The following is a 16,189-nucleotide window of genomic DNA, read 5'->3' as shown; positions in this document are numbered from 1 at the left end:
GGAGCCGCACTCCCGCCCGGCAGGCGGCAAGGGCAGCGGCAGGGAACAGAGGGCGGCGGGGGTGACAACGGCGTCACCTCACAGAAACTGCTCAACCTCTGCTGACAGCAAGGGCCCAAACAGCTGATGACTCCTGCTTGCATAAAGACCTCCAAGATTTTAAGCAGCAGCTGTGTAACTGTGCACACAAACCACAATCAAACCCTGCTGTTCTTCCTGCTCCCTTGACTTTCCTCCCAATAACATCTACCTTAAAGGAAACAATCTTTTATGTGCTAAATATGATTCACTAACGTGAGCAAACCAAACAGACTGAATAGGAAGGGATAGTCAGCTTCACCTAGCACACAGATTTCTGAGCCTCTAGTATTGGTGTATTCAGCACATAAAACCTGTGGGGACTTAGAGTTTCCATACATCTAGGAGATCTCACGAGGATGAGTGTTGCATCCCATGAGGATGCAACAGCAATCCTTGATGGGAAAATAAGGAATCTAAAACCTGTGAGAATTATTTCAATTTGCTTTTATTTTATTTTGAGCTCCCAGCAGTCAAATTAATTCTAGCTGTAATCACAATGGCTAGAAATTCAGCAGTTTAATGTCCATAATTTCTTAGAAGAGAAGGCTAAAACCTTCAGGCTCTCTTCTTCAAGACCAAAAGACTTTGCTTGCCCAACCTACCCATCAACAGTATTTCTCAACCCTATGCAAGGAAACAGAAAAACACAACGACAGAATATAGAAGCTATTAACAAGAATTCAAAATGTAACCTAATTTTGACTTGAAAACAAACAGAATCACTGTAGCAAAACTGTATCAGACAGCCTTGAATTTTTTTCAGTTCTGAGTTAAGTGGTCCTTTAATAAGGCTAAGAAATATCACTCTATAAAACAGTGCATGAAATCATATTTTATGTGCAATGTAACATGATGATACTAAAACTGCTGTCAGTTGGCAAGCTGACATTCTCAGTCATGCTAGTAGTATAACACATGATCACTGCAGCATGTGTGGTAGCTGCAACAAAATACTTCAAAATGGAAATGCAGCATCCCTACCAAAATTAGGCTGTTCAGAAGAGAAAACACTGTTATTGTAAGTAGGTTTGCGTCCTTAAACTTATAAAGTACAAGGACAAAACCGTCTCAAGCTTCTAAAGTTCAAAATAAGTCAAGTGATTCTGATTTCTCTTGTACAGAACCACCTCCTAAGCAAGATTTTTGGTGCTACTAGCAGCCACTGACTTGAGAAGATGAAAGAAGGAGTGACAATGTGTTTTCTTTTACTGATACCACAGCATCCTCTTTGCAAGACAGGTAATTCAATGTGTTCTAAAATAATCATTCTTCTTCTGAGATGTCAAAGTGTATGACTGTAAACTATGGGATGAATGCCAGTAGTTTATTTCTGATGGGAATGTCCTGGTTTGAGTTAGAACAGAATTAACTCTGTTCACAACACAGTGGGGAAAGGACATGGCATATAGTTTTTGGCAGGGTCAACAGCTCTGACTGCCTTCAGTCACTGAATATGAAGATTGTTCTTGGGATATTTTTAAACAACTTTACAGAAAAATGACTTAGCAATATGTGAGAATACAAATGCAGAAAACTAGATGAGGAGCTGATGACACTGGAGACACTTCTGTTTTTCTTCCTTGGTCTATTTACATGTCTTGAATGGTCTCCAAAAGGCTCCTGCTCAGCATGCACCATCTGGTATGCAGATACCATTTATAGATGATAAATTACAGATAAAACAGCCTTTTACATTGTTTTTCCTTTTTTAATCTAGACAGTAGCATGCCTCTATGAAAGGTTATGTAAGGGATAGCATGCCCAGGCAGAAAACATGACAGGGTTTAACAAATGCACTACAACATACTACTGCAATACTTCTCTTGCCCCACTTCTTCATTTTCATTTCCAATTAATTAATTATAAACACAATTACATTCTAACACTACACTCTTTAAAACTTCTGAAATGAATAAGTAGTTTTTCTTGTGTGTGGAAGTTATACATAGCAAATAATCATCACGTAACAAAATCCCACATGGAGAAGAAAGCTTAACTCTGAGACATGAGAAGACAAATGGATAATTTTTGATATTCATTTCCCAGGCAAGTGAAAAAAAGAGAAATAGTACTTACCAGGCACAATGCTTTTCATCTGCAAAAGGCTTGCCAACTTAGTTACATTCTCACAACTCCTTGTAAAATGATCTGCAATTATTATCTCTGTTGTACCATGGAAGAAGTCATAGGACAGCAGCTCACCCCAGAGCGGTCCAGATTTCCAGTTTTCTGCTTGGACCACATCCCATTTCTTTTTCTGCACCGTACCCTGTCACTCAGCTCTCCTGAATGCACTAACTTTGCCTGCTTAACTGTAGCACCGTGACCTTCCAGCCTCAGAAGACCCAGGTTTCCATGTCCCTGGGGACTGTTCTACAACATTTGAAACATTCACATTTTTGCCTCTCGTCAAGCCAAGCATCGTTTTGTGGATAACAACACATTTGCTCATGTTTACAGGAACAAGCAACACTTGAGTCAAATGAACAGTTGGAGAAGTGAGGATAGTGCTGAAGCTCTCCTTCTGTCAGGATGAAAGTTAGCAGCACACTCCATGCCAGCCCCAGTGGGATCACTCAAGTCCTTGGGAAATGTCACCAGTTTGCAAAAGGCACAGAAGTTGTTTTTGTGTTATGAAAGTGAAACCCATAACTTTTTTTTAAGCATTTGTTGTTGAATAACCAGTTTGCCCTCCTTAGAGGCACTGCCACAAGGCTCTCACAGCTGGGAAACACAAACACAGAAAGCACATGCCCGTAGTCTGATCCAGCACAGAGTAATGATATACTTCAAGACATAAGAAGTGGCAGGAACTTTAAACAGATGTATAAATTAGGTGTTGAGCAACCAAACCTTTTATATATAACTAGTGTCTTATGGATAACCGCTTAAAAGAACAAAAGCAAGCGATCTAAATATAAACTGCAATTACCAGCCACAGCCTCCAAGACTGCTCCTTGCAGCACTGTGTTGAGCCATGAGCACATGGAAACCTCGCTGCCCCTTGCTTAGCCACTGACCCTGGCTCCTGTGACCTTCACACTGTCCCTAACCACATTACTTATTTCTCACTCCTTCTTGGCAGACACAGTAACTAGATGACCATAGTTGACATACTGCATCAATCTATTACTAGGTGACCCTGACACTCCACCTCACATTTTCTCAGTTTATATTCACAACAATTCTAAACTGAAATATCAAGGGTGATAGGAACCTCTTATCCACACCGTTGGAAGTGGTAATGAGGAAGAGGTCAGGATTCTAAGTGACATCCTCAGTTACAGCCTGTGTGATGCTATGACCTAAGAAAGCAGAAGTGGGCTTTTTATCTCTTCTTTCCTTAAAATATATAAATCATGCAAGTCTGATTATGCAGAAAACAGTGACTTTAACCCCCCATCATCAAAAGTCTCAGAGAACTTGCCTGTCAAGTACTTGAAAGATGGAGAAGTCATGCAAAAAACTGTATGAAACTAGATGGTCTTACGCAACCTCCCAAAGCCTATCTGCCACAAAGAATGGGCAAAGCTTTCTAAATTAACTTGTTCAGCTGGCAGAAGACACTCCCCCTGCCTTGCCTCTTCTCAAAATGAATCACTGATGTGGCCAACTGAGGAATGGGAAAGAGGAAAACCTGTTCAAAAATGACTCTTGCAGGACACAGGAGAACCTGCTGGCTAAAGGTGTAACCTGTCACATGCACCAAGGATAAAAGAAATCACTCCATTATTCAAAGCCAAGATTGCACTCAGTGCAATATCAAAATATAGTGGAATCTAATGAAGCAATTAAACTTATAAGGCTTTGGTTTCCTTAACACTCACAATCACTTGAAACTGTACCACAGCAATATGGCTCGTGACCAAATACAGCTTGCAGATAACAAATTTAAGGGAAACAGCTAAAATGAAAGCGCAATGAGTAGTGAATTATATACTTGCTAATAGAAGCAGCACCTGCTAACTAGAGCAGTCCAACTAGTAACTGGTTTTTGCTCAACAAGAGGCAGTATTCCAAAGTCAATGACAAAAAAAATTTAGAAGATACTCACCAGCAAGTGTATAATCCATATCAAAACCAAAGCACTTTATCTTTTCCATGGCTAAACTTCTGTTTACAAAGACCCTGCAAAGAGAGAAGAAATAAAGCCATATATAAGAGTGTTTTCAAGATAATCACATTTTAGAACAAACACATTCTGCCAACTGTCAGGATGCCTGGCTCTCTTAGATCAAAATCAGAAAATACACCTGAAAACAGACGCATGTTTCATTTCTTGCCATGAGTTCTCCTGAAGCAAAGCCATGACTTTGCAGGGTTATTCTAATTATTGGTGTGCTGTCTAAAGATAAACACGCATGCATGCACACACACACGGCTTTCCATGTGACCTGCAAAAATTCCTAAGAATAGAAGTGCAAAATCTCCTGAAGCACAATTCAGAGCCCAAGTGAGAGGAAACTGGAAGCAGAGGATGGGAAGCACTACGATTTGCTTGATTAGAAGAAATTATTACAAAGGGGTAACAAGGAAAGGAAAAGAAAGTAACATTTCTGATAAGAAATTCACAGCGTTTGAGCCCTCTTTGGAACTATACCTGGAAATTCAAAGCAAATCTGTTTCCACATTTACACCAATAGTGTTAAAAACATTTTCATAAAGCTTCAAAAAACAGAGACTGAGGTAAAAATTCATCCACAAGAATATGGTATTTCTATTTTGAAAAATTTTCTTTTTATTTATAATCCCTGCAACTCCTTGACAAAACTGCTATTTTTTAAATTCCGTTTTTACCATAAAGGCTTATTGCAATAAGAATCTAAGCTGAATACTTCCAGGCCCTTTTTGATGACATTTTAATACATCATTCAATTTAATTCAAGTAAATAACATGGTAAAGAAATAGGTCACAGAATACAACAAAAGCTTCTCTTGCTTTCTGTTCCAACTACTACAGTAACTAAGCTGCTTATGTTTCCCCAGAACTTTAAACCATGTAGCAGATCTGTAATTCAACAGGACTTCTCTCTACCGTCTGTCTTATCTGAACTTTAAGAACGAGTCAGAACTCAGCTGTGGGACGGAAGCTGAGCTTCTCAACACCGGTCTTGGACAGAAATCCCACGTACTGCTCGAGCTGTGATGCCAAGAGAAAATTCTCCTGTATGTCCCAGAGACGTCACCTGTACTCTGCTTTCAGCATGAGAAAATTCTCCCAATGTTAAGTAAGTGCCCCTCCCTCAGCAGAGTAATTATCCTCTCGAGCTGAAACCGGCAGCACCGCTGTGTAAGAGGAGTGGCGCAGGGACAGCAACACGGCAATGGAGGCGGCAAGTGCAAAACCCAGCCCTCGAACGTTCTGAGAAGCTGGAGAAAGCTCTGGGAGAGCCCCTCAGCACGCACGCTCTGTGCAGGTGGCTGGCAGCACGTGCCCCTCTGGCTGCCCGCGCCCACCCGCCGCAGCTGGGCTTTTAACGGCAAACTGCTAACGCCCAACTGTCGCCCTTGTGTGCGAGCCGAGCCGCCTCACCTCATCTCCCGCAGACGTGCTCCTCGCGTCGCTCGCAGCAGCCCGATTCATCCACCGGCCTGAATCAGATTACACGATTCCTTTAAAGCTTCCCTAGTACCGATGCAATTTTGCTTGGATCTGATTTGACTTCAGAAGATCGTTATGTCTGAACCAAGCCTTAAAGTACTGTATATCTTCTTGGACAGTGTTGTAGAAAACACATCTGTGGCTAATTTAACCAGTCACTGGATATCGTTGTTCCACACAAATCCACTTGGAATACAGTTTCTCTGGCAATAGTACACTTCCCCCCTAACCTTGCACACTCTGGGAGTCACAGTTTCCTGGCGAAGTGCCTGCCTTTGACAATGGGGCTTGTCACTAAGGGGCCTCAGAGGTTACGGATGATGCTCTTTTCTGACAGATTTACGTATTACCTAAAGTAGACAAAGTGATTGGGAAAAAAAACCCTGGAAACTGGTAAAGAAATGTCTTTTGGAAATATGAGATGGGATCGTAAATCACTAAAATTCACTCCGAAAATAACTGGCTTTTGAGTAGGCAGAACAAATTATCCAAATCTGCAGTTTGAATCCATGTTTGTCTTTTAACATGGAGATAGCTCTGATTTGCAAAAGGCCAACGTGAAATTCTATTTGGTGCTAAACGCAGCCTCATACTGTATATAATGAAGATGATATGTTCTGTTGCTGCTGATGCCAGGAAGCATTATTTGTTAGCTAATTCGAGCACATGATTTCTGACCTCATGTTTGTGCTGTCTCTTTCTGAAAGTTCGGAGCTTTAAGAAGAAATAACATGCCTCTGGGAGACACTAGCAACATTTTTTGTCCAACCTGCAGAATCCAGTTTCCTTCTTGCCTTTAGGCTTAGCCCCCAGAGCATAGTTTTCTGTCCTTCTGAAGAGGGCAGGAATAGGAAAGGAAATTTCAGGGCACTCAAAAGAGTGTTTCAGAATTGAAACGTTTGCCAAGAGTTTCCCAAACAAAAACAAGAATCAAGACAGAGCTGGAGGCGCTTATAAAAAGGGCAATACGACAGTGCCTGTGAAAGGCAAAACAAGGAGGCTGTGACCAAAGAGATGTCTTCCACAGTCCAGCCTGACTATGTTTAGATGATGACGACACCAAGCTGACCAAAACCCATGGAAACGTCTCTAAGCCTCCGACATTTTTTCATTACTTGCTTTCAGAGTATTTACAAACTGAACTCCCAGCCTAAAAAAAAAAAACAAACAAACAACCCAACCAAACAAAAAAAACAACCAGAAGAAGTTGATACTGAAGGTTTGGAAAAGTTTACTAAAGGCAATGAAATGAACGACGTGTATTAGCATATTTTTGTTCAAAGTAAGTCTTATGGCTAAAACACGAAAATTACTATACCAGCCCCCTCTCGGTAACAGCTGGTGAAGATCTCTCTCCATCAACTCATAAATACTGCCTATGACCTAGAAATTGTATGTAACAGAGTCTAATCATGACCTAATAGTGCACAGGACCCAGCAGATTTCAAGGAATCCTACCGACTGGTTTGACATGGTAATTATTTTACCCACCAGTGCTGGAGTGAAACAGAGCAAATATTTAGAAAAGCTAAAGGCGGCTATTACACAACATGTTGAGGACAGGAAATGAGAACACTTTAATCAATTTAAACTTGGATATGCCTTGGCAGATTAAATGTCAGACTCAACAGTGGCAAAAAGAAAAAAAAAAATTAACCAATTTGACTTCCTTTGGGAAGGCCGGGCCAGATATTAGGTTATTTGGTAGGCACTCAGGACCTCAACTTTAAATCCTGATAAAGGAAGGGGTCTCCCAGGGACAGGGCTCCCTTAACACAGATGCTAAGTAGATACTTACAAATATTTATTTCCAGAAGCTGACCAGCTTAATTCAAAGGGTTTGCTGAAAGTAGTAAATATCTGTGGTATGATAGAAACCGAAGATAAAAATTGAGATTCAAACACCATGACAGTTTCTGGGAGGAGCCAGGTGATTCTCAGAAGCCAGAGACTTAGCTCGTTTCAAAGCTGTGCTTAGATCTTAATCGAAGGTACACTCAGCCCGATTTCAAGAATACCAGCCAAATGTGTCTGTTGGCTGCAAAAATGTAACATCTTCACAGAAGACATGGTATAGAAAAATTACAAGAGTTGTTTTTAATGACTACAAAGCAAACCCAACACCAAGATCCTAAGAACCCTAACCACCTGAGAGACAAGGTCCTCTGGTCTCCAAAGGAAAGGATGAGATGATTGCTTTTTTACAATTGATCTAGGTAAAGAAAAGTCAAAGAAGCTTCCATATTACAAACAGTTGATCTAAAGTCTGAATAAGAAGAAAACTAAAATCACCCAACAGTTTCAGGCAGGGAAGTTATAATCTAGAATAATTTTTCCACTTGCCAGAATCAGAAGAAATCATACCTTCCCATCCCCTGATTCTTTTTTTTCTTTTTTTTTTTCTCCATTCAGAACATCATAATTTTTAACTAGGAGCAATGGAGTTAAAAATTAAGCTGATCTAAAAATTTAACAGCACTGGGCAGTAAGATAAACCAACCTGCAGGCCTAACATGACAGAACATGCTCTCCATTCCTTGTGCTGAAAGGCAGAGGTGGGCATTGCCTAAACCCAACTACCCAGCTCCACACCTGTCTGCAACCACAGCATCTCCTTAAAGAGGACAATGCCTTTCTCTTGCCTGACGAAAAAAACAAGCTTTATATTTCTATTTTGAGGAATATGCCTGCGAATCCCCCACAATTTGGCGCTCCCTGTGCAGTGTGGCCAGAGTGGTCCAACGTGTCGGTGCTTGTGGGGAAGCTTGGATGAGGGACAATATCCAGCCCCATTGGCTTCCTGAGCCAGCACACAGCACAGCTGGAAGTGGGGAAACTGCAGCCTGGACTTGGGGTGGCTTAGCCTGGCACAGATCCACACCTTTGGAAAAACGGACTTGAGGAGCTGTTTACAGGAAAGCATGAAGCACATTTCCTCCCAAATGAGTTCTTCCTCAAAGATTAAGCCCTGCAGCTCGGCCACAGCAGAAGGCTCTCAATGATGACAAGTATTTATTTTCTTTTTGAGTTCTATGAATGTGCTGGCTAAGAGAAAAATGTGTTGTATTGCAAGGAAGAAGGAACTGCTGAGCAGGCATAAAAGGATTCACAGAGCTCTGATATCCTCAACACTGCAATTCACAGTCCTTTATATTTTTACAAGAGAACTAATGTAGGTTTTGTTACTGGTTTTGCCAATCTGTTCCAAGGCAGGAACCTAAATCCTAGCTCTTCTCAAGTGACAGGAGAGGAGCGAATGCAGAGAGGGAGAAATGTTTTTATTTTATTTGTGAATAATCTCAAAAGCACTCTGTTCCCTGAATTAAATTTGCACGTATAATATTGCAAAATTACCAGCAAACAAACCAAATGCACACAATTGTACAACTAGGGAGGAATTTGGCACATGGCTTGCAACTCTTCTTAGGGAGAAAATGAAAAATGTGAGGCAAGGTTTCTGGAACCGAGCACTTTTATTATTATTTTCCAAATGTGTCTAGAAATACCTTGCATCAAGAAGCACTCTTTGTCAGGAGAATATGTTTCACTGGAAATCAAATAAATACAAAGAAACTTGCAACAGTGCTGAGTGGAACAACAAATACAGTGGGAGCTGGCTAAGCATGACCTATGTACATTGAAAAAAGACCGTAGTGGACAGTTGGGCTCAAGCCAGCCATGAAACAGGGACTAACTAGCCAGAAGGCTCCGATTCCTGCTTCCTCAAAGTTTAGGCACTTTGGTTAATCTTGACTTTATGGACAACTTTCATAATAATAAGCTAGAAGAGTTAAAAAAGAAATAAGAAGGAGCTAAATGGATTAGCTTTTAATAGCCTCACTTGTCCAAGTTCCCCACCTTTAAAAAGGCTAAATATGGGAAAACAAACAAACAAACAAACAAACAACCCATTACTCTGACAACTGGATGTTGTCAGTATTACCAGCTGGTCCCCAGATGTTGTGTGGCTGGAGTTGTCTCACCGCATGACATTATAGTTCTGGTTAGAGGTGACTTCCACCAACAGCAGTGAACTCAGTCAAATACCTCACCGACCTTACTTATCTGTCACAAATCACATACGTAATCTTAAGAAGATGCCAACATTTATCAAACTGCCTTGTCCTTGGGTGCTGGATGTTTTTGTATTTGTCTTAGAGGTGATAAGAAATAAACTGCTTTAAACTACTAAAACCAATGTAATCATTCCTTTGCTGAGTTCTTCCTCTTTAGGCAGGTACTGATTGTTCCATATGTTATTATTTATCATACTATTTTGGTCTTTTTTTTAACAATGATAGATTTTCAGAGTTCCATTTGATTCCTTCTTCAACCAAAGATGAATATTCTGACAGGTCAGTATGTTTGTAATCATATTTAGAGATAGTGTTTGAGCTTGAGAAGACTTTAGGCACACGAAATATTATTGGACAGAGGAGACATAAGACAGGCATCAAAATTTCCTGCCCACTTCTAGTAACATTTCCAACATAGTGCCCTGCAATTTCAGCAGACTGACTATCCTTGCACAATTATAGTGACATAAAGCCAGAAAATCAAGTTATGACTGGAACTTAAAAGTCTGATGAGGCTGTATCCAGAAACACGACTATGAGCACTTCCCTCTTAGGAATCTGATGGAAGGAGATAGCCTTGGCCACTTCTGTTTCCATTGTTTGGGTTTTCTTCCCAGGCAACAGCAAAGTGCCAAGAAGTTCACATATGGATTCCATCCCAAAATAACACCTGTCTGTGCTGTGTAACTATTAAAAGCTAGGGATCATGGGACATTTTCAATGTAATTTCTCTATTATTAATTTGGCAAGCGTTTGCTTTCTTCTAAGCTCATCCATTCTCCTGCCTTAACACTCCTTCTCCCTCCTCTAACGTCCCAAGCACTAAAGCAAAATAAATACAGAGTCACATGCTGTCCTCTGCTACACACATGCCACCACACAAGTCCAAGGAGGCTGCACAAAGGCATATGAAGACAGACCACAGCCAGCAGTGCCTACAGAGCTACCTTGTTTGCAGCTACATGAAAATACCACACACTGCCTACCTGAACATGGCTGATGAAAAGATCACTTTCAGACTGGTAAAGGATTTTTTCTCATTTGTTGCCCAATGAACTAATCATTTTAAAGAGACTTTATATATAGCTACCCAAACATATGAAGAGTTTCAAGCCTCATAACCTTGTTTATATAACATTTCCACCTGTTTGCAGTCCCTGATGATCCAGTATCAATACAGTGAAGAAACACGATTAGCAGTGAATAGCCAGCAGTGAACAGCCCCGAGTTTACAAAATCATACAAAGTAAAATACATCTTTAAACCTAGAAATCAAAACAACTAATTGGTAACCCTTTTGATTTGTCATTGTATAAGTACATGCCATTTTTTTTATTCAGTATCTCAGTGTATATTAACAGCTTAAATCACATAACTCATATTACCACTATAAGATGCTTTAAAAGCAAATTGAAGCACAAAACTATGAAGCAATGTATTCAGTACTCTATGACTGGTCAGCAGGAGAATTAGGATTAGGAATCACAATGCCACATGCCCTGCACTAGCCAGTAAACAACAGAGCAAGAAAACAAAACTAAATCAACAACAGATAATCCCACTTTCAGGATAAGAAGTCTCAAATTAGTCTGATGCAAAATGCCAAAACATCCCAAAATCTGTAGGTTTAACAAAAAGGCCATCTCAACTTTACTGCCGTTTTAAGTCAAAACCACAGAATAAAAGTAAATGTAAATACCTGCTTCCTGGATCTTGGTGACTGTCAGTAACAAGAGTGGATGGAACACCAACTTTTTCCATTATTTGCTTTAACTGGATGTGGTTGCTATTTAAACCCTAAAGAGCTATGTGAGATAATCCAGAGGGTGCCCAGAAGTGCTCACTCCAAGTTAAAAAATAGACACTAGGGCAATTTGGTGGCTCAGAGTCAACCTAGTTCTTGCCTAATTACAATCACGTTAAATGACAGTACTACTCCTCCAGAACAAATGACCTAGTCATTATCCTCTACCCGGAAAAGTCAACAAGCAGTGCACGAGGGAGGCGGCCTCACAACCACACACACTAAAGAAAAGCCACCTAACAGCTCCACATCATTTTATTTCCGAATTAAAATGTACATTGCCAATAGCACAGTAACGCAGTATCCTCTTACCAGTGACCTCTGCTAGAGAATGAATAACATCTAGCTTGTATATTAATTCATCTTTATACCTCATCTCCAACAGGTGCCAACAATGTTGTATAATGAGGTTTATGGCTGATAGTAACACTAGCTAACCAAAGTCTTAAAGCCATCAGAAATACCCTGAAGAGAAAACCTCGCTTCTCCCCTACAGATTTTTCTGATTCTTGCTGTTGCTTTTATAGCCCTTGAACTCCACAGCATAGCGTAGGTGTTCATACTTGCAAGCTTTGCTTACTTCATCAATAACCTCAATGCTCTTAATTTCTTAAGCAGCTATACAAACTGATCCAAACACCAAGCAAAACTTTGGGGAGGAAAACGTGTACAGGAGGAAAACAGGTATGAGAGGAAAACAGCTATAAATATTTAATTTTTCATGTTCTTGCCTATGGCATTCACACATGATTACGATATAGTCATCATACTCTGAGTCAGTATGCAATACACCAGCTAAACCAGTCTCAAATGGAATTTCTGCCAACAATATTACATGTTCAACATCCATCCATCCATCCATCAAGCATGATACAATAAGTGCGACACCTGAAAAAACACATTCCTACTATGAATGACCACAGTAAAAATTACTATCACAGTGACATCGTCAGAGCTAACTTTTTTATAAAGTTTTTTTCAAAGTTTCAAAGCCCATGAGAACTTTATTTAAGGTAAATTATTTTGCCTGTATTGGAAACTTTTCCCCTTATTTGATGCTGCTTCAACATTTACAATTCAAGCGTGTCAAACCTGGCATAGTTCATGAGCATCATCAATTTGTGTAGGTATCTCCAATGATACTTAAGCATGAAGCAAACAAACACTGAAACAAGTTTTTAAAATTTCACAATTCAGAAAACCAAGCATCATTAGCAGCATTTAAAAATCCCAATGAATGACTTTGAGCCTGACTGGGCTTCCAATACTGGTATCCAAAGCTAGCCCCAGTTGTGCTCATCTGTAAATGTGGCCCAGCTGCCAAGTTCCTTCAGCCTTCCAGATCAGAGCCATAAGAACATTGGGACCAGCTATAAAGTTAAAAAAATGTAAGTTTTAAATTCAGTGCTCTTTTTTGGGGGTGGTTTTTCTTTGTTTCTAGGTCAATTCAGATTTATGTTTTCACTTTTTTTTCTTTAGCTGCTAGAGTAAGAAGAAAAAGACAGAAAAAAAAAGAGATTGAAAGGGAAAGAAAAACAAAGAGAAAGAAAAAGGAAGGGAGAGAAAGAAAAGAGTCTTGACAATTAACATCTTGTCTTTTAGATCTCTCTTTTTCACAAAATTGACTGTGCTTCAGCGATATCCAAGAGTCAGAGCATACTTGGATCTCACTGAAACAAATGTACATTCTAGAACTGATGGCTGTGACCAGCACACATATTCTACATATGAACAATTATTAAAACACTAAAAAATGTAACCTAAAACAACAAGAGGAAATAACTTCAGTTGTATTCTATCATTTTAAGTCTGAGTTTATCTTGCAGCATCACATCTGTTAACACTAAGATCACAAAAAATACCAGAAATAGAAATCTGACAACACTGCCTCTGGAATGAGGTTGTTTCAGATTCTTACAATACTGGATTATCAAAATAACTCCCATGAAACTGGTACACCCAAGCCATTAATAGCGCAGATCTGTACTACAGTCTTGGCACCAGGTTCTCTCATTTTCTCCTGTTCACTCCCTCCCTCTCATTCCCTCCCTCTCTCTTACTTTTTAAAAGATGACAGTCATCTCAAAAACAAAAATGTGCCTCCCCTTCCAGCATTGTGCTTTCCACGAAAACCTGAACTGCTAGCAACATTTCTATTCGATATGTTTTGAGTAAGAGACTTCTAGATTTTAAAAAGGGGCACTTAAGCTTTATCACACGGTGATTTTGGACTACCAGATCCCATCTCCTAGTGGGAATCCCTCCTTTATATGAGCGCACTCTCATCTTCCATAAGGAAATTCTTTCTGAAAGTACAGATTTCTTACATGAGTAAGGGTGAACGTGATGAGGATTTGAATGTGTGAGCTCTTAAGGACAAGTACTGCTTCCTTGGGATCTTGTACAACACTTATCAGACTGTCAGCACCTAGCCGTAACAAATGTTGAGGTAGTATTCAGGGAAAAAAAAAAAAAATTGCCTTTGTGTGACTTAACATCCATCAGTTTAAATCAGGAGCAATACAGTTAAAGCTACAGGTAATATTATGACACAAAGGTAAATCTGTTGATGACTTCAAAAATGTGAGGATTTTTTGCCAGTGAATGACATAAAATGCCTCTCTTTCTATGTGCTATATATAGTTACATTGATTAGATACTTTCATATCTGACAAATCAGCTAACACAGAGACTTAAACAATGCTAGCATTTAAAACATGTACCAAAACATGTTCACTGGGAATCAGAAAGCTTCAGAAATACATCCCAGGATCCATTACTTAGCCTTAGACATCACATCTTGCACAACCTGGCCTATCAGATGATGCTATAGTGTTTTTCTCTAATTAGATTCCACTTGGAGAATCCAAAGATACCTAACGCTTCAAATACACTTCCTCAGAAATACCACCATATATGAATCACAAATGCAATGTGACATTTAAGCATGAGGTTGGGAAACTTGACTTCTTTTCCTGTTCCACTATCAGACATACGTCTCCCCAACTCCTGCTGAGTATATTCCGATCATCATAATGCATGACTTTTCATATTAAACAAGCAAAACTTTGAAGATACACCTCCCACAAACAGAACACTGACAATTTTATTTAAAAACCAAATTTTTATTTGATGTTGTTGTTTTTAACTCTGTAATGGTCCGGGCAGCTGATAAGGATACAGACTGCATCCATCTTTCATGCTCTACACCTGGAACCTTGGGAGCTGTGGGCTAAACTAGTGGCTCAACCAAACCTCCAAAGTAATCTTGCGAAAACAATCTAGTATCTGTACTTTAACTCTCAAACTACAAAACGCGTGTGATCACATTTCTGTTTTTCCATACTCTATCTTTTTTATTTAGACTGTAACTGTTTTAGCACAAAGATGATTTTAGGCACACCTACCACAGAAAATGATCTTGCCTAGTGCTTCTGCATGCTCCTGTGGTGCACACAATTAATCATATTAGATATAATTCTCAATCAATTTCTGATCTCATTTGACTTCTTCCTTATTTGCATTTGTGCATTCCAGTGTCTAAGGCTATGCTGTCCCAATGTGCACTGCAATAATTACAGTAACACTTCTGCCAACGAGTACTACTTTAACTTGTAAACTTTTACCCCAAAATCTAACTTGGATTAATCTTTTGACTGCAATAAGAGAGCATACCCTCACTCAATCTAGTACATGTATCTCAACTCTACTGTTTGTAAATTCCTGCAGGCCAATACCATAGTATCTTCTAAGTTCTCTTCTACTAACACTTCTGCAAGGAAAGTGAGAACAACCTTTCTGTTTAACCAACAAATGAAAACCAAGAAATGTAGGGTTTAAGCTTAGTTTACTTCCTTCTGCCTCAGCACTTCAGTTTTGGGGTTACTATGACTGACTTACCGGTGATAAGCTTCCCGGCGGTACTTTTTCAGAGCATGCCCATCCATGTTTGCAGGGAGATCTGCTGCATTCTGAAGTCGGTCACTCCATGAGGTTGTCATCTTCAAACACTTTTTTTTTTCTGAAAGAGACAGAAGACAAAAGCTTACTCAAGTTCAAGGTTCGTTAGACCTGAAAGTTGCCTGTTTCCTGGTATGTAGAGATGCAGTCAGTGCCACTCAGGAAGTCCTGCAAAGTACCCAGTGGAATGATCAGAGTTTGCAGGTCAAGTAAGATGCTCTTCTCTGAGATGTTTGATGAGATAGGGTGTTAAAGTAGTGAGCTAGTAAGGCTTTTCCACGTGGCTCAAACTGCAAAGACATTCCTGTCCCTTGTGGTGCAAATGCATTTAGAAACAGAGACCTTGTTTTCATTTCTGAAAAGGGGTATTTTTTGACCCTGGAGTTACTAATATGTGTTAGTTACATGTGATGGGAAACTTACCTTTTATACATGAGATAAATTAGGTGGGGCAAACCCTACAAACCCCAATGGCACTGACCTTGCCATTTTTACCACACAGTAGAAATAAAGAGCCTTTGCCCTGGCCATTTGTCTCCAAGAAAAGATAAAGCTTCAAACGGATGCTAAATTAGCAGAATCAATTGCAAGCAAAGTAGAAAGATGATCTTTTGTCCTCTGCAGCTCAGCCACATTCAGATAAAACAACAACATGATGCAAGCCTG

General features: G+C 39.8%; 1 protein-coding gene across 1 annotated transcript in view; it reads right to left on the bottom strand.

Annotated features, from left to right (window-relative positions):
• The window catches only part of NT5C2 (5'-nucleotidase, cytosolic II), a 40,491-nt gene extending 24,927 nt beyond the window's left edge, over positions 1–15,564 (bottom strand). Inside the window, exons 1-2 of the mRNA XM_008937542.1 lie at positions 15,464–15,564; positions 4,136–4,209 (exon numbers count right to left, since the gene is read on the bottom strand). Of these exons, the coding sequence (XP_008935790.1) occupies positions 4,136–4,209; positions 15,464–15,564 (175 nt within the window). The remainder of the gene's footprint in view (positions 1–4,135; positions 4,210–15,463) is intronic.
• Positions 15,565–16,189: the final 625 nt, after the last annotated feature.

Source organism: Merops nubicus, unplaced genomic scaffold (assembly GCF_000691845.1).
Source record: "Merops nubicus isolate BGI_N331 unplaced genomic scaffold, ASM69184v1 scaffold19593, whole genome shotgun sequence".
In the NCBI taxonomy this organism is placed as follows: Eukaryota; Metazoa; Chordata; class Aves; order Coraciiformes; family Meropidae; genus Merops; species Merops nubicus.
This window is presented reverse-complemented; position numbering and strand designations above follow the sequence as displayed.